At 38.3% G+C, this 24,870-nt stretch overlaps 1 protein-coding gene across 1 annotated transcript; it reads left to right on the forward strand.

The window, feature by feature from the left end:
- Positions 1 to 353: 353 nt before the first annotated feature.
- INHBA (inhibin subunit beta A) lies at positions 354 to 23,995 on the forward strand. The gene is made up of 2 exons (XM_034416274.3): positions 354 to 1,045; positions 22,753 to 23,995. The coding sequence occupies exons 1-2, from the start codon at positions 658 to 660 to the stop codon at positions 23,616 to 23,618; spliced, it is 1,254 nt and encodes a 417-aa protein (XP_034272165.1). The 5' UTR covers positions 354 to 657; the 3' UTR covers positions 23,619 to 23,995.
- The last annotated feature ends 875 nt before the right edge of the window (positions 23,996 to 24,870 follow it).

Here is a 24,870-nt window from a genome sequence, read left to right on the forward strand (position 1 = left end):
CTTTGGGTGTGTTCAGATGTATTGTAAGGCTATCAATAAATAGCCTTCTCATTTCAGTTTCACTTTATTAAATTGGTCTGAGGGACTTCGTGAAAAAGATAGGAAAAAGAAAAAACCCAGAGATGTCTAATGTGGGGTGGGGGGAAGGGAGGGAAGGAAGGAGGGGAGACAGGAAACTACCAGGCAACTATGAAAAAAAAAAAAGTGATTTCAAAGGCAAAAGTGGCCAGATCATAAGCCGGAATGCCAATATAAATGAGAAATATGTGCTAGAGTGCAATGAGCATAAGGAAGGCTTAAGCTGTTTCTCCGCCTTCTCAATCAGAGCTTTACTCATAGACAAAACTCCCTCCCTCTCTCATTCAACTCACTTAGGCTATCCTCCTCCCTCATTTCTCTCTGCCTATTTCTCAGCGTGTGCTTTGCCTACAGCGCGACAGAGTCAGACTCCTCTCACTGACAGTCAAAGACATCATTTGCACTTAGTGAATTCAGAGAGGGACCTTCCAAACCAAACTTCACCGAAAACTTTTTGTTCTTCCTGAAGAGAAAAGAGGAAGCAGAAAGGGGAAAAATCCAACTGGGTGAAGAAGTAATTGTGGTGGAAGAAAAGCCTTGCCTTTTTAAAAAGGAATCACAACAACTTTTGCTACAAGGATGCCTTTGCTTCTGACTAGAGGATTGATGGTGTTATTTTGCTGGATTATAGCACAGAGTTCCCCAGCATCTGGATTGGAGGGGCACAGTTTAGTTTCTGATTGCCCATCCTGTGCCCTTGGCACTCTCTCCAAGAATGTGCCCAGTTCCCAGCCTGAGATGGTGGAAGCTGTAAAGAAGCATATCCTAAACATGTTGCACTTGAGAGACAGACCTAACATCACTCAGTCAGTGCCCAAAGCTGCACTTTTAAATGCTATCAAGAAACTCCACGTCGGAAAAGTGAGAGAGGATGGCAATGTGGAAATAGAGAATGACATTGGAAGAAGAACAGAAAAGAATGAGTTGATGGAGCAAACATCTGAGATCATAACGTTTGCAGAATCAGGTTGGTGCTATTGAAAGTGGGGGTGAAGAGGAAAGCACAGTGTTGTTAGAATTGCAATTAACTTTTCTTTGTAGCTGTTACGTTCTAGATAAGGTGGTGGGAAAGAAAAGGGGAAAAGTGTGAAGGAATGTGGATCTCTAGAATTCAGCCTTGATTGCAGATGTTTTATTTATATTTACCAAACTAGCCAACAAGTGAAGTACAAGCATCTAACATTTTGGGTTCAATATTAAGAGGTGGATACTTCCTTCCCTACTTGAGAAAAGAACTGATCAGTTCTAATCAGAATGAGATAGTAAATAGGCAAATGGGCAAGGAGTGTTCTTTAAAATGGTGTAAGTAAAGAAAAAAAGTTACGATCAGTTTCTGAATCAACTCACTGTAAAATCTGTCAAGTTGAGGATAAATATTTGTTACTCAGTTCCTAGCAAGTGTTCAGGGCAGTAAAAGTGTTAACAGCTACTGTCAGAAGACCTAGTACTAAGTGGGGCAAATAGTTGTAGGCAATCCAAATTGTAATGCTGACTTTTGCACAGTGGGGAAAAAAAACAAAGCAAAAAAAGATGGTAGTCCTAAGAATTCTCTGCCAAAGAGTGCAACTTTGATGGGTTGCATTTTCAACTACTGGTACTTATTTTTCAACTCATTTTCAACTTCTGCAAACAGGTAATTAAATGATAAATATAGACTATCATTCAATGTATGCATTATCTTCACTGTTTAGCCATTGTACACACACACACACACACACACACAAACACACACACCACATCCATATGTGTGCCTGTGTCTAGACAGTCATATATTCAGATTTACCAATAATAAGAGATTAAAGAATCACAATTTAAAACTTTCTGAAAATTAATGCTGTTCCTTAGTGAAAGCACTTTTCAGTGATGCCAAGGCAGCTTGCAAGGAATCTCATTGTTTTGCTTACTCAACATATGGTAGTAAAAATATGCATAGGCACACTGAGCATTTTTGTTTAAAAGTTTGTTGGAGCAATATAAACAATTAAGGCAACTCTCTCAGAGTTTCCAGTTCTGAAAACCTGTTGACTCAGATGTTCTGTTTGCAGAAAAAGACATACAGAGAAGCATGTATGGTTTAACAGCAGACATTCCTGCTGATAAATGGCATGAATTCGCACTGTATGGTTATCCTTAGTATATATGTCAGTGTAGCACTTACCAAATTGCAACTCCCCACCACTCCACCCCGGTTTGCCTGAGAAGGGTTTGCTATGAAAGCAAAGGAAAATGACTTGTTCTCTCCTTTTAAAAGGTGGTGGGAAGTGATTTTACTCCAGTGGTTTTACTCTATGAAGCAATAAACAGTCAGAAGCAGGGAACTTGATAGACCATCTGATGGGCAGATACTGCCTCCAGTTTACCACAGAACTCTCTCTAAGACAGATGGAATGAAATGTGGTTTCTCGACATTGTGTGAGTTCTAGGTTTGTACTGTTTCTGCTTAAAACAGGCTCCAAAGGCAACTGTGTCATGCTTCAACTGTGGTGCACAGCCCAATTGGCTTAAAGAATCACATGGTTAATATTTGTTATGCCACTGCCCAGAAAGTGGCCAATAGTCCAGCAACTCATTATTTCTTTCAACTAGAATTTATAAATGTTCAAATTACTGTGATTTGTCTTTTGTAGAAGCAATCGTGATTATAATTATGTCAATGTTTTATTTGTCGTGTTATCAGTACTGACTAGAGTTCAGTATAGTAAAAGCAGGAAAACAACAGCAGCAACTGCAACAAAAATCCTGAACTCTCTTGAAATATATGTTCTTTTGTTTAGATTATAGAACATAATTTACTTCAAGCATAAAGACCTTCCTCAAGATCATTTATCTTTCTTCACCAGTTTATTCCATGCTGAAATGTGAAGGTCAAGGAAAGTTTTGTTGCACAAAACAATATTGCATAATATTCAATTTATATGCTGATTATAGCCCTCTTGTGGTTATCAGGTATCTTTTTAGAACTTTAGAAAATGATAAGAAACAACACTTTACATCTAATCATAAAGGACGTTTATAGAATATGGAGCTGTTGAAGTGTACAAGTAGAACTCAAAACCTGCTTTAGGTTATATTTAAAAAATAATTGAACAAAATATGAGAAATATTCTTTACCAGTATTCTGCTTGTTCTTGAAAACAACCATCTTTTCAATGGAGCAGTAGAGAATAAATGAAAGTGAATGGAAACATATCTTCAGTTTTGTCAAACTTAAATTATGAAAAAAAAGCAGTGTAGTTTTTTTTTAATTTTTGAAAGCAAGTTAATTAACAAAGTTATCTCAGTGGTTTCAAAAGTATTCTGAGAAAGTTTCTAAGTTATAGTTTATAGAGTTCTCACAAGTACACACATCCTTTCTGAACTGAGATTAAGATCATTTGAAATGTGGAAAAAATAAAAGGCTCAGAGGCAACTTTCTAGATGAAATAAGAAATGGACAGTTCCAAAGATTGATATACAAACTCATACCAAACTACAGATCCAAGAGACCAGGTAAATTCTTGGCAGGTGCTGCTGACAATCCAGATTAATTTTTGTTAAACTAATAATAATAAATAAATAGAAGAAAAATGCTAATTTAATATGGCATCACAACTACATTTATTATAACAATTAACAAAAGATATTTGAAAATTACGTAAAGCTTTTTCACTAGTAAGATCAGATTTACAGTCAGCTAAAATGCTTGTATTTTGAATTGCCTTTGGGAAGCAAGAATGACTATTGCTGTACTTATCAAGAATATCACAAAAGTGAATATTGCTGCAATAAACTATGGTAATCTAGCTAACACCCTAAATTTTACACTCAGATGACTAATAGCTACTGGACTATGTTATGTACTGTTGGATTTATAATATGCTATTGGTAATTAGAAAGCCACTTTGGTTAGTGGTTAAGGCATCAAACTACAATCCAGAAGTCTCTGACTTTTAGTCCTGCATTGGGCACAAAACCAGTTGGATGACCTTGGCCTGGTCACTTTATTTCAGCTCTAGGAATGACAAATCACTTCTGGGGGAAAAAAACAACCCTGCAGGGACTTGTCAGGCAGCATCTGAGAATCAGACATGATTGAACAGAAAAAAAATGGTAATTCAGCAAGCAAGTTTTTAAAAAGTTGTAAATTACAATTATGAGTAAGGAGGAGATAATATTGACATTCTAGTGAAAATGATAAGCAGGTAATCAGGAATAAATGGAAACTTTAACCAAATTTATACCAACTTTACCTGAATCTGAGCAGGTTTACTAAAAATAAATGTCTTAATGTTTTCAGAAGTTATCTCATGTATATTTTTACTTCCTTGACATCTGACAGAAAATCTCCACAAAAGAAAATGTAATGATTTTTTAAAAATAAATTTGCAAAAAAGTATTGAAGGGAGGCAATTTATTAAGTTTTCAGATTCATTCATTTAAAAAAAAAAGGTTTCCAGTGGTTCATTTTTTATATTGAAGACATAAAAGCAAGTAACCACAAGAGGGCGAGTGCTTTAAGGTCCGTCCGTCTCTCCCCCCCACCCCATTCCATTTCATTCAAATTAACCTAGCTTCAAGTTTCTGTTTTTTTTTATCTAACCGGCTCTGAAAGAGAAATTTTGCAGGGTTAATTGCTCTTTTCTGCTTCTTTGTCTTGTATTTTTTTATCCAGCAAATTGGAGAATTTCTTTAGTGATAAACTACTGAAGAATATGATATTCAGAAACAAAGCAAAGACAAAATGGAGAGGAAAAGGGGGGGGGAGTAGAGGGAGGGTGGCAGAGAGAAAAAGAATACTTGGAAGCTAAAAACTAGCTATTGTTAAGGGGGAAATAGTGGTGTCATTCTTTTTTTTTTTTTTTGAAGGCCATCTGACGAGTTTAATTTCTTACCCAACATAGCCTGAAGTGGATACTCTGTGAGGAAGGCTGGATTATAAATCTTGACTATTTTGCTTCTTTTTGCAAATTGGATGTTTGTTTTTAGTTAAGTTTCATGTATAGTGGGAACAACTTTACCAATCCATTGATAAGCAAAATAAAATTGGAAATATTCTTTCAATCTGAAATTCTTTCTGGGAAAGAATGACAGAAGCAAAGAAAGATATTGATGAAGGAGACTAACAGACAGTAATCGTAAATAGGTAGTTTAAAAGGGTATCCATGGCAGCTGAAGATATATGTGAACAGGCTGCTGTGTTTCTATATTAATATGTTGTTGCAGATTAATGGCTGCAATAATGGATGCTTAGAACTGTGCCTGAACATTTTACCGTTTCCTTCAGTTTTTACATTTGCTTTACTAGTTACCAGTGGAAAGGTTTTATCTTCAGGTAAATTTGCTTTGCAGGGCAGAAGGACCTTTCTCCTTTTTTAAAAAAAGTGAATTTTGAGTCAAGCCTTCGATTATCTTAGATTTTTTGTTTTGAGGCAAGTTGCAGCACTTATGCCCTGGCTTACAATGTGTTTATATTAATTACCAGTTTGTGACACGTATCAGGATATGTCCCGCAACCCTGAAGGAGTATTAAGTTCTGAGACTGAGTCTCTTGCTATTTCTTTGAACATTCTCAGTTTAGCTTTTCCAACAAATTGGGAAGGATAGGAAATTAGATAAAATGAGTCAGAGCATCACTGCTGCAACTTGCCTCAAAACAAAAAATCCAGGCCTCAAAGCAAGAAATCCAAGCTGATTGAAAGATTTTGATATTTTTTTCATTTAAAGCTCCAAATGAATCTGGATGTGTTTCAGATGGGTTTTAGATGTTCAGTGAATCAGATTAATGGGTGGATTTGACTCATTTCTGGTCACAAATATATGCATTGTAATGGTTCAGCTCAATCCAAATCTATTCATATTGGTCCATTTGCAGTGGTGGGATTCTGTCGGTTCCAGGGGGTTCGGCCGAACCCTTTGTTAAATTGCTGGCTCACCCCGCCCCTTGCCCCGCCCCTCCGCACCACTATTTATTACCAATAAATAGTGGTGGGCGAGGGGCGGGCGAGCCAGCAATTTAACAGACGGTTCGGTGTTTTTTTGTAATTTTATTGGCCTGCGGAGCTTCAGCATAGGCTAATTAGCCCCTTGATTCTATGGGCCTCCCGACTCTCAGCTGATTTGCTCTCAGCTGTTTTGCTCAGGGCTCTGCTGCTTGCTTGCAAAGAGTGCAGATTTTTTTTCCCCTATCTATGCTGAAAAACAAAACTGAAAGTAAAGCAGGCTGTTGGCTTTGCTGTAACGTTGGAAAATTAGGCAGGCAGATTTATGTTCTTTTTCCTCACCAAAAAAGGTAGGTGCAAACTACCTTTAGTGGAAAGGTAGTTTTCCCTAAAGAGGTAGTTCCTCTTTAGGGAAAAAGAGGAGAGTTCAAGATTTTAAAACACAAAAGAAAAAAAGCTCTATTTAAATAGGGAATTGTAATAATTGAGATACTATTAATTGTATATTGTGTTGAAAGCAGAAATGGTTAAATTGTGGTTTGGAGGAATATATAGGGGAAATTATTTGGTTTATTATTATTGGTAAATATACTTAATTGATTTGTAAGAAACTGGATTGCATGGAAATAATTGGAATATTCATGTTCATATTAATTAATATACAAAAAAGATAGTTATATAACTAATTGATTTATATTAAAATGTTGAATTTATATTAAACAACTGTAATATTACATAATTAACCAATGTGAGGATGGATATAAAAATAGATGACAATGAGAAGGGGTATAATATAGAATAGAAGGAAAAATTGAATTTGATTAAAATTAGAGATGAGGATGAAGGGTAATATTGTTTTTTTTTAAAAAAATAGATAAGGAATAAATATGGCAAAAAGGAAATACAGAAATTGTAAATTTAATTGAAATGACTAAACACTGTTTAAATTTGTGAACTGGCCAATAACTCTGTTCAAAGAAAATACATTGTATGTTTGTATGTGTGTTTCTAATTACTGCTATTTATTCATATTTATTCTCTTTTATTCTTTAAAGTTTAACAATTCATTCTTTATCTTAATATCTTTATATTTGTTTGGGGTTGCCTTTCTTCCATTTCATCTTTTTTACTGTACAGTAATCTTTCTCCTCAAACCTACCACCTCTCTCTTTTCTTTCCTTCTTACTTTCTCTTCCCACCCTCTTCTTTTCCTCCTCTCTTCCTCCCTCTCTTACCCTCACTCCTACTCTAATTTCCCTTCCCTTCCTCCATTCTCTTCCTTCCCTGTCTCTCCTTCTTTCTTCCTCTCTCTTCTCCTTCCTTCATCCCTCTCTATTGCTGTATCCTTTTGTGCATATGGATTACTCAGAGGGCTGAAAAAGTTATTTTTGACTGGTCCTCGCACTTTTGACCACTCCTCGAACTTACGACTGTCCTCACATTTTACGTTTTTCGCCCTATCTTGTCACCATGGTGAAGAGAAGCAGTTGTGAAATGAGTGACACGGTTGTTAAGAATGTTACAATGGGCATAAATGATGACCAGGCATAAGGGTGAGGACCGATCAAAAGTGCGAAGACCTGTCAGAAATGACTTTTTTCAGCTCTCTGAATAGTCCCTATGTGCATAGGACTAGTCAGAAGGCTGAAAAAGTGATTTTTGACCGGTCCTCGCACTTTTGACCAGTCCTCGTACTTACGACTGTACTCACATTTTATGTTTTGCGCCCTATCTTGTCACCGTGGTGAAGACAAGTAGTGGTGAAATGACTGACACAGTTGTTAAGAATGCCGCAACGGGCATAAATGTGAGGAAGATCATAAGTGCGAGGACCGGTCAAAAATGTGAGGACCAGTCAGAAATGACTTTTTTCAGCCCTCTGAATAGTTCCTATGTGCATATGGACTAGTCAAAAGGCTGAAAAAGTTATTTTTGACCGGTCCTCGCACTTTTGACCAGTCCCTGAACTTACGACTGTCCTCACATTTTACGTTTTATGCCCTATCTTGTCACCATGGTGAAGGAAGTAGTGGTGAAATGACTGACACGGTTGTTAAGAATGCCGCAATGGGCATAAATGTGAGGATGGTCATAAGTGCGAGGACCAGTCAGAAATGACTTTTTTCAGCCCTCTGAGTAGTCCCTATGCACATAGCCACGCCCACCCGATCACATGACCAGCTAGCCACACCCACCCAGTCACATGACCACCAAGCCACACCCCCAACTAAGCCACGCTCACAGAACCGGTTGTTAAAAATATTGAATCCATTTGTTATTCTTGAACTAAATAATTTCCAATATGGATGAATAAATTATAGATTTTATTCATCCATTTCAATGATTCAGTCAATTTGTATCAACTTTCCAAATTGATTGAATATCCAGAGTGAATGAAACATTCTCACTATTCCCTTGGATCTTCCTTCAAAACTTTGGGGAGATTCATTGTTAAAAGAAATATATCTATAAATTTATCTGTTTAATCAGCCAAGGTTCTATAATAGAATTACATCATTATGAAATATTTTCCATTGATTCCCTTGCTGCTTGAAGTATCCTTGTACACAATCTACTCAAGAAGTTGGGAGACTTTCACGAGAAAACAAAAATCTGAAAAATAAAAATCAAGGCCCTCCCTGAATTCACCACTTCTTTGCAAATGGAAGGAAATAGGACTATTTTGCACCTAGGCCAATGAGATTTAAATATGGTTCCTTACCAAAAAAAAAAATGATTTTAAGTGTAACTGACCTCTTTGGTAAGTAATCAAAGACTGGCACAGTAATTAGTTTTGCTGTAACTTAATGATATTATGCAGTGTTTTCAATATGAAGATATTTAATTTGTATTCCTACATATTTAATTTCTGTGCTGTGCTGTTTTGTTTAAAATGTACTGCAACAGGGACCTTAGGGTATGCTTATCCTTCACAAGGCAAGAACACATGAGGATAACTCTTAGAATTTTAGGTAGCCTGACTAGGAAAATTTAAAAAAAAAAATCTTGTCAATTATTTCAGAATTTGAGAAAATAAGTAAAGTAAGGAAGAAGAGTATTATGCAATCACTTTTCAAAAATAGCAACTGTGATCAATAAATAGGTTTCAGGCTGAGTATCTGTGTCTGCTTATTATTCACTTTGTTATTTGTGAGTTGAACTTTTTAAGACACAGCAGGGAGAAGTAAGGTGTTTAAGTGCCAGTTGGACATCTCATGCTTCTGGCTGCACTGTATTTCCCGCAAGCCTGTATGAAATGACAAATGGTATGTTAATATCCTGTAAATTATCTGAATCCACATGTATATTTCCTTTACTGACTGTTTTCTTAGAAAAATTCATTGTGATATTGTTTTGGTGGACATTGATCGAATTAAGTTTCTTCTTGTATAGAGATCCAAGACTATTGGCACTCAAAAATATAGCAAAATGCTAGCAATTCACATTAGAGAGATATTCAAAACAATATCAGAAGGAAGATATAACACTAATTGTGCACCACATAAAATGTGCATAATGACAAATGGTACTTCATAAGAATGTTGGGAAGGTCTTGGAATTCAGGCACAATTATGTTAATAAAAGAGTTTCCTACTAAATCAAATGCATGATAACACACTTGCCTTTTCCTGCATGAGTAAATGATTTCAATTTATCTCTCAGGCCTCAAGATTTAGAAGAAAAATATTTAGATGTACATTTAGGGACATAAGCAAGATAAGATCAAAATCTTTTTCTGATACTGGATAATATATATTTTCCATTGAGTGTATGTGGGATCTCTACATAGGAGCCTCAGTGAAAGTTTATAGAATAAATTATACAGTGCAGCTCCTAAACACAACTACTAGAGATGGGGATATCCTAAATGATCAATATCTACTTTTATGCAAGAAATTAATCAGACATTATTTATTTTCTTATAGAAAGGGAAAGGGGGCTTTAAAACAGGGAACTTTTGATCACATTTGCATTTATAACTAAACATGCCCAAAAGATATGTTAGTATAAATCAAAAGTTTGCTGTATAGAAAATAAAATCATTTACTTACGCTACAAAACAGAACAGCTTAAAATAAAGTAGCAGTGAATAATAGAAAAATTAAATAACATCTCTTTTATACTAAATGGCTACTCCTTTAATAGACTTAATATATGTACAATAGAAGCTTGTCTACTTACAATTAGGTTCCAATGAATTCAAGGGTAAGGAACATACTCATACATCAGTTAAGCATATCAAGCATAATTTCCAACATGCTAGCAGGAAGTATAATGTTTCCTGGAAAATAAATTTGATAATTTGTTAACTCTTGGAATATTTTAAAATGTATTAAATAGCCTTCATTTTTAAATAATTTGCCTGTTACAGAAATTTCAATTTTTTATTAAGCAAAAAATTCATGCTGGAAAATATGATTTTTTTTTTTGTAAATAATGTTTATTCAGAATTTTAATTACAATTGTAAAAATTAACAAAAATTGTAAACTTAGAGAACGAGAAAGGAATGGGAAAAAAGATTAAAAAGCACAGGAAAAAGGAAAAGAAAGAAAAGAAAATATAATCAAAAGGAAGAATGTATATATGTATGTATGTATGTATGTATGTATGTGTGTGTGTGTGAGAGAGAGAGAGAGAGAGAGAAAGAGAGTGAGAGAATCTTCATCACAAGTATAAACAAATGGAACCTTTTCACTCCTTGTAAGGTTTCACTCCTTGTAAGGTTAAACAAATATCTTTTTATCCCATGTCCCATCCCTTATCTATTAGTAAATCCATAAAACAACAACTTGCCAATACTGGTGTTGGCAAAAAGACCACAAACAATTGCCAGAACCTTACAAAAAGGAAGATTAATGATTTCCATAGAAAGTTTTAACAAAAAGAAAGTAACATGTTTCAAGATATTTGTGAAATATCCTTTTCCCACTTAGATCTTTCAAAATCCTCCCTTCAGAACTTTCCACAAGTTTTCTGCGGCAAATAATTTTTTCTATCACCTTTCCACTTGACATACATATATACAGTGCCTTAACCTAGAATGAATGAAATGTGTGTGTGTGTGTGTGTGTGTGTGTGTGTGTGCGCATATAAAGTGTTTTTCTATCGAGACACCTGGTCTACCACAACATGTGGGAGGGGGCATTCTGCTCCCTTTCGCCTTTCAGCTCCAATCCAGGCAGTTGCATGAAGGGAGGAGAACTTGTGACTCAGAAGGTTAATTCAACTGCCTAACATGCAGGAAGCCCAAGTTCGAATCTGAGTAAAGTATGACTAGCTGATGAAAGCTAAAAAGTTTGAAATAGATCTATACTAGTCTCCCTTTATTTCTTTATCATTTATATATATATATATATATATATATATATATATATATATATATATATATATATGTGTGTGTGTGTGTGTGTGTGTGTGTGTGTGTGTGTGTGTGTGTCTGTCTTTTTCTTTTTCGTAGGCTTTTATGTGCATATTCTTTCTAGCCAGGTTTTACCTACGTAAACTAAGTTGTTTTACAGAGATTTCACAGAACCAGGGCTGTAGAACAACTTAGTTTATGTAGGTAAAACCTGGCTAGAAAGAATATGCATATGTATATATGCATATATAGTGCAAAATGACTACTGGCATAAGCCTGATGATGGCAGATGGGATTCTGCCGAAACGTCGCTTCTACCCTTTTAGGGATATATCCACAATTACACGGGAAGAAACCCGAAATATTAACTATACATATATATATATATATATATATCTGATAATCGGGTCTTTTCCTGTGAACTCTCAATCTTACATGGGAAAAGACCCGAATACACCAAGACTTGCATACCTGTACCCGTGAAAATCTACGAATACACACACACACACACACACACACACACACACACACACACACATATTTAAAGAGAGAGGGGGGGAGGGGGAGGGGGGAGAGAGAGATAATGGAAAATAATGGTCAGAGTTTCAGTGTAGTTTTTTACACAATGATAGCCAAAAAATTAAAAAAAATAGGACTATTTCTGTTTCTATTCTTTAATACACTTTGAAGAAGCTGTTTTTCTCATTGGAAAATTGCCTCTGCATCTGCTCTTCCAATTTATCTGTGATTCTAAGAAATTATTTATACATCCAGATCCATAATGATAAAGCTTAGCTCTTGGTATTGTTGTGTTTTATAGTGCTTGTTGTATAGGACTACAGTATGAGCTTGTTTTGGCACTATGTTCACCTACTTCTTACTGTCACTCTATCACAAGCTGGTTTTTATTAGCTGGTTTGTTGCAAAGCCTGGTGCTAATTTAAGACTAAGAGGAAGTGGCTGATCCAAGATCACCCAGCTGGCTTCATGCTTGAGGCTAAACTAGAATCTTGGTCTCTTCACTTCTAATCCAGCACTTTAAATTAGCACCTAGATAACAATTTCCATAGTCTTTCAGTATGCTGTAAAGTTGGTGTTGATGCTTTGCAACCATATTGATGGACTTCCTTGATAACAATATCTCCCCTATCCTGGTCCTTCAGGTCCTCCAACAGAAGAGAATTCAAATTTTCTTCATAATTTTATTCATGTCAAAAGAGCATTTGTCATCATTAATACTGAAAATAAAGTCTTGTGTTTTTCATAGCCATATAGAAGTGATATGTAATAAGCAGTTTTAACATGATAATGCAGTTGTTTTACTCTGTTAGGATTAGAAAGATAGTAATGCAAATAAGGCAAGATTAGATGCTAATTCAATTCTTAGTGTATATTTTGTTATGCTTTCATTGTACAGCTGCTATGTTAACTCCAGGTATTAAATCTATCTTCCTCCTTTAGCCAATCAGGTACAGACTGAAATGGAAACATAACTCTCTATTTGATTATTTACGTCATTCTAATCTAAAGGAAAAATGTTGACATTCCAATAAGTTCATGACATAATCTAACTGTATTTATTGTTTATTATATATTCTCATTGTATTTTTTAAAATATTGTATTAATTTCTATTATGAGATAATTTATAATTCCTGCCAGATTAAGTGTTAAAAACACCTTTTTCTGACTGAAATTAATAAATTTAGGTTTTTAAAAAATCCCCTCTTGTTTAAAAATACAATTTTTTCATAGCAAAACTACTGTTGGAAAATTAGGGCCCTGAATTAAGGGAGGATTTTATTTTGTTTCATATGAGGCAGCGCTGTTCAGAGATATCTGTAAAATCTGACTGTTTTGTCAAAGTAATGAAAAAAGTTTTGCAGTGTTGCACTGAAAGTTCTGCTTCTTACATACATCAAAACACAAAAGGGAAGAGTTAGTGTCACAATGACACAGCACTCATTTCTTCATTGCCTCTGCCCTCTATGCAATCTGGTTTTGATTTGCAAAACATACTGTGAAATTTCAGTCCAGTTTTATTTATGTGTTGATGTGGTAAGCAGTGCCATTCAACCATATAATTATAGATGCCCAGTTATGTGAATGCATATTAGCAGCTTCTGTCCTCTTTTCTAATAAAGGTGGACATCAATGCCAATCATTTGCATCTACTTTCACTTTCACTGAAATGGTGGAAATAAATGCCACTTTACATTCAAACTGTGGAAATTGGGATCGTAGAAACACCCAGGAGCATAGAAGAGTCCAAAGGCAGATGCATGAATAAATGTGATAAATGTATTTATTCATATATCAAAGTATATTAACTATGTACAAAGGCTGTCTTAATATCCATTAGGATAGGGGGCACACAGCGTGTGTGACCACCCCTATCAAAGATCATGTCTCATGGAGAACAAACGTAAAAGAGAGCATGGTGGAGAGGGGGTTTTATACTCAGTGTAAGCCCCTCCTCTCCACATAGGGGTGGGGGCACTTTCTGCCTCCACTAGTGTCTGTATGATATATGTGCCAATGGCTTGCAAATACTTGACAGTTCCCCTCCTTGCGAGCCAATGGCATGCAAACATACAAATGCAATGCACAACAGATTTTACCCTGTGAGACATAACTTTTTACACAGATCTTTGTGCCTATCTGCTGGTAGAGGTTTTGTGAAAATATCAGCTGTTTGATATTTGGTCTGACAATGTGATAAAGATATAAATCCCATCTCTACTAGTTGCCTAACATTTTGATAGCGGATATCAATATGTCTGGACCTTTTTCCCACCGCATAGGCTTTGGCAATGCCTATGGCCCCGGTGTTGTCTTCTATAATTTGGATGGGCAAAGTCGGTGGTGTCCAGATGCTAGAAATTAAGGCATCAAACCATATCAGGTCGTTCCCTGCCTCTGATAAGCATGCATATTCGGCCTCAGCAGTGGAGCACGAAACAAATTTCTGTTGCCCCACATGCCAATGGATGGGTGCCTCATTTAATAGTACCAAGAAGCCCGAAGTACTCCTACGTGTCTTGGTATCTCCGGCCCAGTCCGCATCCGCGAAGCATTTTAATTGGGCCTTGTCTCTATTCTCAGGTTCCAAGCGAAGCACGTAACCTGCTGTGGTTTTGAGATACCTTAATAGCTTTTTAATAGCCAACCAGTGGAACTGGGTAGGATGTTCCACTTGTCTAGATAGCAGGTTTACGGCCAGGGCAATATCTGGACGGCTCCAGTTACTTATATATAGTAATGAGCCAATCACTGACCTAAATAGAGTATTATTTTGGAACTCTGGGCTATCCTTGTGTGCCAATCCATAATAGTCGGTCTGCATTGGGATAGCCGTTGGCTTGCTATCTTCCATTTTACATTTCACCAAGAGTTCCTCTATCTTTTCCTTTTGGGAGAGAGCAAAACCTTTTGGTGTAGTGATGATTTGTACGCCTAGGTATTTGTCCACATATCCTAAAGACTTTAGAGTGAACTTTTTTTGTAGGGTCCTGGCAAATATAATACTTCCCCCCTTGTCAGGCCCTATATAAAAGGTCATCGACATACACTAGGACTTTCTCCAGCCCCCCTTTGGTATCCCTTGTGAAGGTACATTTATCAGCTGGAGATGGATGGAAACCCAGTGATTTGAGAGTTTTAGTCAGGCATTTGTACCACAGTCTGCCTGATTGTTTGAGGCCGTACAAACTTTTCTTCAGAAGCCAGGTGTGGCCTTCCTGCTGTTGAAATCCGGGGGCACCTCTGACGTAAATTTCTTGTTTCAGATGTGCGTGTAAATAAGCGGTTTGCACATCAAATTGAAAAATGTGTTCCCCATGTGCTGCTGCGGTGACCAAAGCAGCCCTCACATTTTCCGTTCTCACGGTGGGGGAGTATGTTTCATCAAAGTCCTGCAAGTAGCGCTGTGCGTAGCCTTGTGCTACCAGCCGGGCCTTATAGAGGAGTTTGTTGTTGGGCATTGGCTTGACCTTGTAGACCCAACGGGTGCCAATTGCTTTCCTCTTTTTGGGGACTTCCATGGGGATGAAGACTTTCAATTTTTTGAGACTGTCCATTTCCCGCTCCATTGCCACCCTCCACCTGCGCTGTTCTTCCTCGGGAAGCTGGAGGACATCTGAGTACGTTTTAGGGGCCATGGTAACACTGTTGACCGAGGCAACACAGCCAATGTCCAACCTTTTGGGTGGCACCCCTTTATTGGAACGTTTTGACCGTCTGGGAAATTGCCACTCACCATCATCGTCATCTGGAGCATCGGTGTCAGAATTGGAGCTACCGGAGGTATCTTTCCAATCAAAATGGGGCGGGCCTCTGTCCCAGGCGCTGCGAAGATATGGTCGTTTAGGTGAGGCAGGAGGTGTGAAGTCACCCAGGGATTCCTTGTCTGAATCGTCAGAGTCAGATAGGGATTCATCACCATCTGGATCTTCGCTGGTCAGTTGCTTGGAGTTTGTTGGTTCATCCTCTTCAGGTGGTGCTGCTTGTTCAGTGTCGCTTCTAATAGGGGAATAACTGGGTTCATTGGAATGAATTTTTGACCAATTTGACCCCTCCTCAAAGGAAGCTGATCTAGAGACAATGACAAGGTTATTTTTATCTACAAACCTAGAGGCCTTGCTGCCGGTTGCATAACCTATAAATCTGAGCCTCCTTGATGCCTTGCCCCCCTTTCTTCTGAGGTGCTTGGGAATAGGGACCCAGGCATAGGAACCAAAAATTCTCAGGTGTGAGAGACTAGGTTTCCTTCCATGGACCAGGAAGTATGGGGTTTGGTTAATGGCACTACTCCACGTTCTGTTGACTAGATAATTAGCCATTTTGACCGCTTCTGCCCAAAAAACTTGGCTCATGTCAGCATCTGCAAGTAGGCAGTTCATGACATTCTGCAGCACTCCATTTCTCCTTTCTGAAGTACCATTCTCGGACGGAGTTCGAGGGGATGATTTAAAATGGAGGATACCTCTCTCCTTCATCCACTTTTCAAAAATCTTGGATGTAAACTCAGTCCCCCTATCACTCTGCACCTGAGCGATGCACACCTTGTGTTGCGTTTGGATCTGGTTGTAAAGATATTTGAAGTTGGTAAAGACTTCAGTTTTGTCCTTTAAAATAAATACATGGCCATAACGAGAGTAATCATCTACTACTGTTAAAAAATAACGCCCCCTACCAAGGGAGGGTCTAAAAGGACCAACCAAATCCATGTGTACCAGCTGATAAGGGTACCTTGCACGACGGGAAGAGACCTTAGGTATAGCAGCAGTTTTAGATTTTGCTGCCTTACAGATGGCACATTCCAAATAGGTATTACAATTCTTTATCTTAAGCCCATCAGAAAAATCTTGCATTTTCTTAATAACCGGGAAGCTGGCATGGCCTAGCCTGCGGTGTAATATATGAGCACAATCCAAATGTAAAGGTTTACCCATACATACTTTGTCAACCTTATGTATCTTACCATTACAAGCCTTGGTCTGTTCTGTAATGAGAGTAGGCACTGGATTAATGGTCACCTTAGATTTCCTCAGGGTTGGCTGAGGAGTTGTGACCTTAATGGGCTCAGCCTTAATGGCTTTGGATGTCCTAGGAGCTGGTTTAAAAGCTTCATTGGTTTTAGGTCCAGGGTCCTTGAGTTTGGACAACCTGGGGGCTGGCATAGAAGCTTTCTGCTCTATCTGGGCGTTAGCTCCCTGAGCCCTCTTGTTAGGTTTCTTGTGCCTTTTGACCTGTGCTTTTGGGGAAAAATAAGGCAAATTGTTGATTTTTACAATATCGCCAACAACACCCCCATTTTCGAAAACATAACCTCCACCCTTCTCGAAAACCAGTTTTACATTTTTATCCTCAGTCAATTTTAAGATGCTTAAAAGGTTGTTCTTGATTGAGGGAACATACAGTGCCCCTGTGACATCTCCTATACCAGGCACATTGATCACGCCTTCCCCAGTTACCTCTGCCTTGTTCCCAGTGGCAACTTTTACTGAGGACTTGAGTGGGTGTAAAACCTTAAATTGTTGGTTTGTGTTGGCTATATGCGTTGATGCACCTGAATCAAGAAGCCACAGCCCCTCAGCATCCTTTATCTGGGAGGTGTGGTTGTCACTAGTGACACTACAGTATTGGTATCCTTTATGACCACCTCCCCCTCTTCCACGGCCTCTTTTATTTTTACTGTGCTTAAGTCCAGCCGTGTTGGCCCTAGAGCGAGGGCACTCCCTTTTAAAGTGACCTTGTATGCCACAGTCAAAGCAGGTGGGAAGGGTATTAATCCTTTCACTTGTGTCCTGGCGCCTCCTCTGAGGCCTAGGCCTGTGATATGCCTCCTTCATTTCTTGTTGTTCCTCATCTCTGCGCCTTACATCTTCCTCAATAAAGCGGCCAGAAAAGTATTCTATATTTCTTTGTTCCCTAGAAACCCCTACTAGAGAAATAATAAAGGGACTCCAGGATTTGTCTAGGGAGTTCAACATCACACTAATTAAAGTGGATTCAGAAACAGGCTCCCCCCTCTGTATAAGCTCATCCCTCATGGCTTTAAGCGTTGCCAAATGTTCCCCCATTTTGACACCAGGTCTGAGTTTATAGTTGTGGAACATTCTTGACAATCTGCTGGTTGCAGCCATATTGTCACTATGGAACAAATTATATAGGGCAGTCCAAACTTCCTGAACTGTGAGGCCGTCTGAAAGACTGGCATACAGAGCTGTGTCTATAGAACTTAACAGGGTTGTGTAAGCTCTTTTATGCAGGAACTCAATTTCAGGGCTCCAAGGTAAAGGGGGTGGTCTTTTGATCATGTCCAGAGTATTTTCTCTTAAGAGAATTATCTGAATCTCTTTACACCATTTTTTAAAATTCTGACCACTTAAATGTAATTTTTCAAAATTATTTGGCAAAGTTACAAAATTATTGCCATTAAACTGCATGGGGAATTGTTCAAATGGCTGAAAAGAGCCTGTTGTGAATGGCATTGGGATCCCTAAGCCTGGGATTGATTGCTTAGGTCTGGCTCCTTTTTGTAGTCCTTCTGTAGTTTGAAGCAACTGGGCACGTGCAGGAAATGGAGCATGCTCCAAAGCCTTTTCTTGTTGGAGCTCCGATCTCCCTCTCTGAGCTCTGAAGTCAGGTCTGGCTGGAGCCTCAGAATAGGCCCGGACATCAGCGATGTGGCGGGGAAACCTTGGAGGAGTGGGAAGAAGGCCTGGAGATCTTTCTGGAGACTGGAGGCCCATCAGATGAGGTCCATGGGCTGGGTAGGCCTGGAAATGTCTCTGGATCTCCTCTTCTCCATCAGAGGAGCAGGATTGCAGCTCCGGATCATCCCAGCAGGGCCAGAAAGGTGCGGAGGCCTCAGCCTGGGCCTCCCTGGAGCATTCAGTGAGTGGTGAGCACCTCTGCAGTGGGGGGGTGGGAGGCTGCAGGTCCATCTGGGTTCCTCCGGGGGTGGGAGGTTGGATTTGGGGCCCTCCTTGAGTGGGCAGCTGGGTCTGGGGCCTCGGGGGGGCCAGTGGGTGGTTGCTCCATAAGTTGCAGGGCAGCGACCAGGGCCTCTATGGCCTCTTTGATGTTTGCCATGGCAGGCGGGGCCTGGCAAGGGGCTTGTGGGTTCGGAGTGGTCCTCTGGGCCGCTGGAAGGCTGAACTGACTGGCTGGCGTTGTAGGCCTGGGCTGTGGAGCTGGGGATGGCCTGGCTCGTGGTGCTGGCAAAGTGCCCAGGGGAGCAGCCATCTTGGAGGAAGTTGCCTCCGGAAGTGGCCTGGCGGCCATTTTGTTTGGCGGGAAACTGGGTGGGGGGGCAGTCTCTCTGGCGGCAGGCGCCATCTTGGAGAGATTTATCCTCTTTAATCCTTCATAAAATTGAACATTTTCAAACCTTAGACATTTTCTCTCATATACCTTTTAAGATACTATAATCTTATATTAAACATTTTAAAAATCTCTTAATACATCAATAAAACATTCTTAATTCATTTCACAATTAAATTTCAAAACCTACAGGAAGATATCCTTCAAATTTTCAATTAACCATTTTAATACTTCCATAACTTTTAAAAAGCAATCATTTTTATATCCAAAACTAATTATAAGAAAACACTTCCTTTATATCATTGTCTTAGAATAATTAGAATAACCTTTAAAAATACCAATTAATTAAAATTTTGAATTTATAATTTATTACTAAAATCCTCCCCCCCAAAAGAATTAATCTTCTATTCTTCCCTTCTTTCTATATTTTTTCCAATCCTCCTTCTTCAATAATTCTTTCAGCATTGCTCCTCCCCCTAATCTTCTCTTCAAAAATTTTTGAATTTTGATCTGAGGTTGATGTGTCTTGAAAGCTCGCTCTCTTCTTAAAATCATTTTCTCTGATTTAAGACCCCCATTTTGACTCTTCCTGCTTGTATAATCAATCATTTCATTCCTTTGTCTGTAAAGCCAAGAGTTGTTGCCAAAAAGTTTGTCAACTTGCAGTAAAGAGTCTACTTGTTGCTTTTCTTTTAATTGAGTGGAAGCGTCTGTTTCAACCTCCATTTCCAGCCTGACAGCGTCTTTGTCCTCCGAAATCAAAATCCTCTGTTTAAATTCCTCCTGTTTCTCAGCCAGCAAATCATTACAATTCTCCAAGCTACATTTTTGAAAAGCTCTTTCAATTGTTTCCAAAAGAGCAGAATTAAAAGAGTCTAATAGTTCTTGAAAAACCTTTACGGTCACAACTTGAGAATTTGCTGATTCACCAAACAGTGACTCTCCAGCCCAGATGTCAGCCATGTTTCAGTCTTCACTTTATATTTATCCAGCTATCAGGTCGACAAATCCAACTATTTTCCACACAGTATGAAGATATAAATTAATTGAGGTCAATACCAAATTCTTTTCCATGCCGCTTCCACTTTAAATCTTTTTCTTAGGGTACAATCCAGTAGCTGTATCAATGTTACAAGCGTTAACAAGCACTTTCACTAATAGCTTTTACTTACGCCCTTAGGTGCCATTTTCTGCATTTTTAAACGGAGTTAAAGTGTTACTTGCATTTTTTTCCTTCTTTTTTCTTCTGATTTGCTCTGCCAGCACTCCAAGCCCAAATTTAAAATTGTGTTGCTGGAATGGTCGCGGCTTCTAGCTCCACTTTAGCGGAGTCGTCCCAAGGTCCAGAGCAGATTGACAGGCTTCTAGGGAGCTCTCACCCTTTGTGCCCCAAAATTTCTCCTAGGGTGCTTGGGGGGCTCTACCTCCGCCTCTCCGCTCTTCTCTCTCCCCTTTGCCCAGGGAGAGGGTTTCCAAGCCCCAACAGCTGTTTTTCAGCTGTTCTGGGGCTTTTACGGTGCCGAGGATCGGGCGCCCACAAAGGAGCATCAGCGAAGCTCACGGAGCCAACCGGAAGTCCTGTGCTTAAATAATTTTTTTGAATCAGAGTTTAGATTTACATGTACTGTATTCCTTAAAAGTCATATAAATCTTTTGCAATTAATACATCTGATGACAGCTTGACTTTCAGAAAATGAGAAGATATAATTGCATTGCTGTAGAAAGCAATGCAATTTATTGCATATTTTTTTAAAAGGATCTTATCCCGCTTTTTAGTAAGGGATCTTCTCTGAGATATTTAAGTGTAATCAGTAGCTTTACACAGACTTAAAACAGAAATGATGGGACAAAGATAGCACTTCCAGGAAACAATTCTTCAAGTTAAATACAGTTTGATACAGATGTTTTTAATTGACTAAATAAAAATAATCATAATTGCAAGATAATCAGTAGCAAAGAAAAGTGTACTGGAATAATGAGGGACCAGATCAATGCATATTTCTTCAAAAGATCAAGAAAGTTTTCTACCACATTTCCATTTAAGGATGTCAGTGGTATAAGGATCTAGGGTTATAACACTAGAAAAAGTACTCTAGGTCTAAATGATTATTGATAAAACTTTATCATGAGATTGATAAAACTTTATCATGAGATCAAGACAGTGCTGTGTTGAATTTTGTATAAAATAACATTTCATTTTCAAAGCAATTATAACCATCAAAGTACCATTTTTTTACTAGCATTTCTGGAGAACATTGATCTTCCAGAAAAATCAACTACCATATCTCAAAGCTTAGCAATTAATGTAGAAATCAAAGATTTTGCAAAAATATATTAAAAGGAAATGCAGTGTATGTGTATACATTATACTCAGATTATGATTGACCTCTTGGCGTCCTATGGAAACATTTCAATAATTTGCAACTACTTACTTGCCATGATAATAGGTTTTGTTAATATATTTGAGTCAATAGAAGAGAAACCAAGGTTGAATTTGATTGACTAAAGAAGCCATCCAAAAACATTGCTACTTCACTGTTATCTCAGTGAAGATGGCTTTGCTGAAGATACTTTGTAATCATGTTTTGTGGATGTCACTTGAAGCTACTCCAATAAACCTGTGTTAGAACATAATGGTTTAAGCTTAGTTTACTATATATGTGTAAAGCTATGTCTTTGCACAGTTTCTTTGCTTGCAATGCACCTTTAAATATGAGGGACAGAGGACATTCCAGATATCTAGTACAGAGAATGATATATAGCTAGGTGTGTGTGTGTGTGTGTGTGTGTGTGTGTGTGTGAGAGAGAGAGAGAGAGAGAGCGAGAGAGAGAGAGAGAGAGAGCGAGAGAGAGAGAGAGAGAGAGAGAGAGAGAGATTCCTTTGGATTCATGGCAAAAAGAATGCTATTCTAAACATAAATACTTTATCCACATTCATTGTCTTCCTTCCTTCCTATCTTCAAATTGAATCAATTTACAAGACGTGAAGGAAAAAATAATAATACAATAATCACTCTCCTCAAGATGGCCACCACCATAAATATTTAATTCTGGTTTAAAGCATGTGGGATAGTCTTATTTTGGCTACTTTGAGATAAATGTTCAAATTGGAGGAGGGGGGAAGGTAGGTAAGGGAGGATGCTACATAAACCTTTAGGCAAGGAATTTTATTCTAGGCCACAACAGATCTATTATCTATTGCTAATGATAGGCTGAAAAATAAAATAAAATGTATAGTTTAAAGCAGTGGTCCCCAACCCCCGGTCCGCGGACCGGTGCCGGGCCGTGGAGTACCTGGCACCGGGCCGCGCAGCGGCCGGGGGACATGAACGCTGCAGCGCAAAGGCTCCTGGACCGTGCGCAATGGGCCGTGCGCAAAAGCTCCTGGGCCGTGCCCCCACCCCTGCGCGCGCTCAGCGGGCCGCGGCGATAAAAAGGTTGGGGACCACTGGTTTAAAGCCAATGCTTTGCTATGGTATTACTTTTTCTCTATTTTTTTTTTTTTTTTGTTAAAAACTGTTTTGTTGTTATTAAATGATCTTTCTTCTTTCCTTTATTGATATTGTAGGTCATTCCAGAAAAATGCTGCATTTTGAAATTTCTAAAGAAGGCAGTGAATTGTCAGTGGTGGCTCAGGCTGATGTATGGCTTTTCCTCAAAGTATCTAAAGGTAATCGTACCAGAACAAAAGTGACCATTCAACTACATCAGCAGCAGAAACTGCCTAAGGGCAGCTCTCAACTTGTGGAAGAGGAAAGTGGACGGAAGGGAGGAAAAAGTGAAATTCTCATTTCTGAAAAGGCGGTTGACACCCGTAAAAGTACCTGGCACATTTTCCCAGTTTCCAAAAGTGTTCAGGGTCTCTTGGATCAGAGAAGAAATTCCCTGGATGTGCGGGTTACTTGTGACCAGTGTCAAGAAACAGGAGCCAGCCTGGTGTTGATGGGAAAGAGGAAAAAAAAGGGAGAAGCTGTGGAAGGTAATGAAAGCACAGGAGAAGAGGAGAAAGAGCAATCACATAGGCCTTTCCTAATGATGCTGGCCAGGAATTCAGAAGATCGACACCACAGGCGGCGAAGGCGAGGCCTTGAGTGTGATGGAAAAGCCAACATTTGCTGCAAGAAGCACTTCTTTGTTAGCTTCAAAGACATTGGTTGGAATGACTGGATCATTGCCCCACAAGGCTACCATGCCAATTACTGTGAAGGTGATTGTCCTAGTCATATTGCAGGCACATCTAGTTCCACTCTCTCTTTCCACTCCACTGTTATCAACCATTACCGCATGAGAGGCCACAGTCCTTTCTCCAGCCTCAAGTCATGCTGTGTTCCTACCAAACTACGACCAATGTCTATGCTCTATTATGATGATGGGCAAAATATAATTAAAAAGGACATCCAGAATATGATTGTAGAAGAATGTGGGTGCTCATAGGTTGTGTGCATTTTGCATATCAGCACTTTGGGACAGTCTTTTTAACAATTTCAAGACAATAATTTGAAATAAAATGTAACAGGAAAGACCAAATATTTAACAAAACAGTTACATTTTCAACATAATAGCATCTAGTATTCAAATTAGAGACAAACAGAAGAAAGAAGAATGACATTGTTTCTAGAGCATCAAGGCAATGCAATCTTTATATTCTCTATATTTTATTGCATGGTATTCCACACTTAGCAACAAGGGGAGATATCTTTCCCTACCCAATGTTACCTATGCATTCAAGCCTTGATAACAGCATAGCTAAAATAAAAAATTTGACTGTTAAATCCAAAATGTTATTAAAATTCTATAAAAGCCATGTGCATGAACACTACATTCACTGGCACTTTTATTCCCAGGAATTTACCAATGACACAATGAGTGTGCACATAGATGATTGTGGAGGTTTCTTATGGCAAACACATACAAAAAACACGTGTGTGTGTGTGTGTGTGTGTGTGTGTGTGTGTATACACACACACACACACACATATACACATACATATATATATACACACACACACAAACACATACACACACACATATGTATATGTAAAGGGGACAATTAATGCAGGTGTACTAACCTTTATTTTCTGCACTATTTTTGCAAAAAAGTTTTAAAAAAGTAGAAAAGAAAGAAAGAAAAAGAAAGAAAGAAAGAAAGAAAACACAAAGTTACATTTCATAAAGGTGCTTATGACATTAGAACTATGCAACCAAGTTGATTTGAAACTTTACCAGAGAGAGAGAGAGAGAGAGAGAGAGAGAGAGAGAGAGAGAAAGAGAAAGAAAGAAAAAAACCCAGACTTAAAAAATAATAATGGAAGTACCATTTAATTTTTTCTTCAATGAAAAATACTTGAAAGGAACGTATTTGTCCAGTTACTGGGCCAACATTTCTACATTTTGTAAAAATGAGGAAAAAAATTTTTTTAAAGAAAAAATATTGTTTACTATTTGCACTACAAACTATGTTCAACCTGTCTTCTATCCTTTATTTAACAAGTAATTTGGGGAGGGATTTGGTTGGGTTGGAAGGGAGTTGAAAGCTGCACTTATTGTGAGCTATATAAGAACTGCTACAGCACACAAAATAGTTATTTTTATTATAATATTTTATATCTTAAAAATGTACACCAAAGATGTTTGTGTGAGCCTCTAAACAATTTGTTTTAAACTAATGTTATCCATAGGTTAGGAT

Source organism: Pantherophis guttatus, chromosome 4, assembly GCF_059756535.1.
Source record: "Pantherophis guttatus breed Tessera chromosome 4, ASM5975653v1, whole genome shotgun sequence".
NCBI lineage: Eukaryota > Metazoa > Chordata > Lepidosauria > Squamata > Colubridae > Pantherophis > Pantherophis guttatus.

What these genes read in the sequence shown, in the direction of transcription:
- INHBA (XM_034416274.3), top strand. Translation starts at nt 658, where the DNA reads ATGCCTTTGCTTCTGACTAGAGGATTGATGGTGTTATTTTGCTGGATT. An exon ending in CATAACGTTTGCAGAATCAG is followed by an intron (nt 1,046 to 22,752) that starts GTTGGTGCTATT and finishes TTGATATTGTAG; the next exon opens with GTCATTCCAGAAAAATGCTG.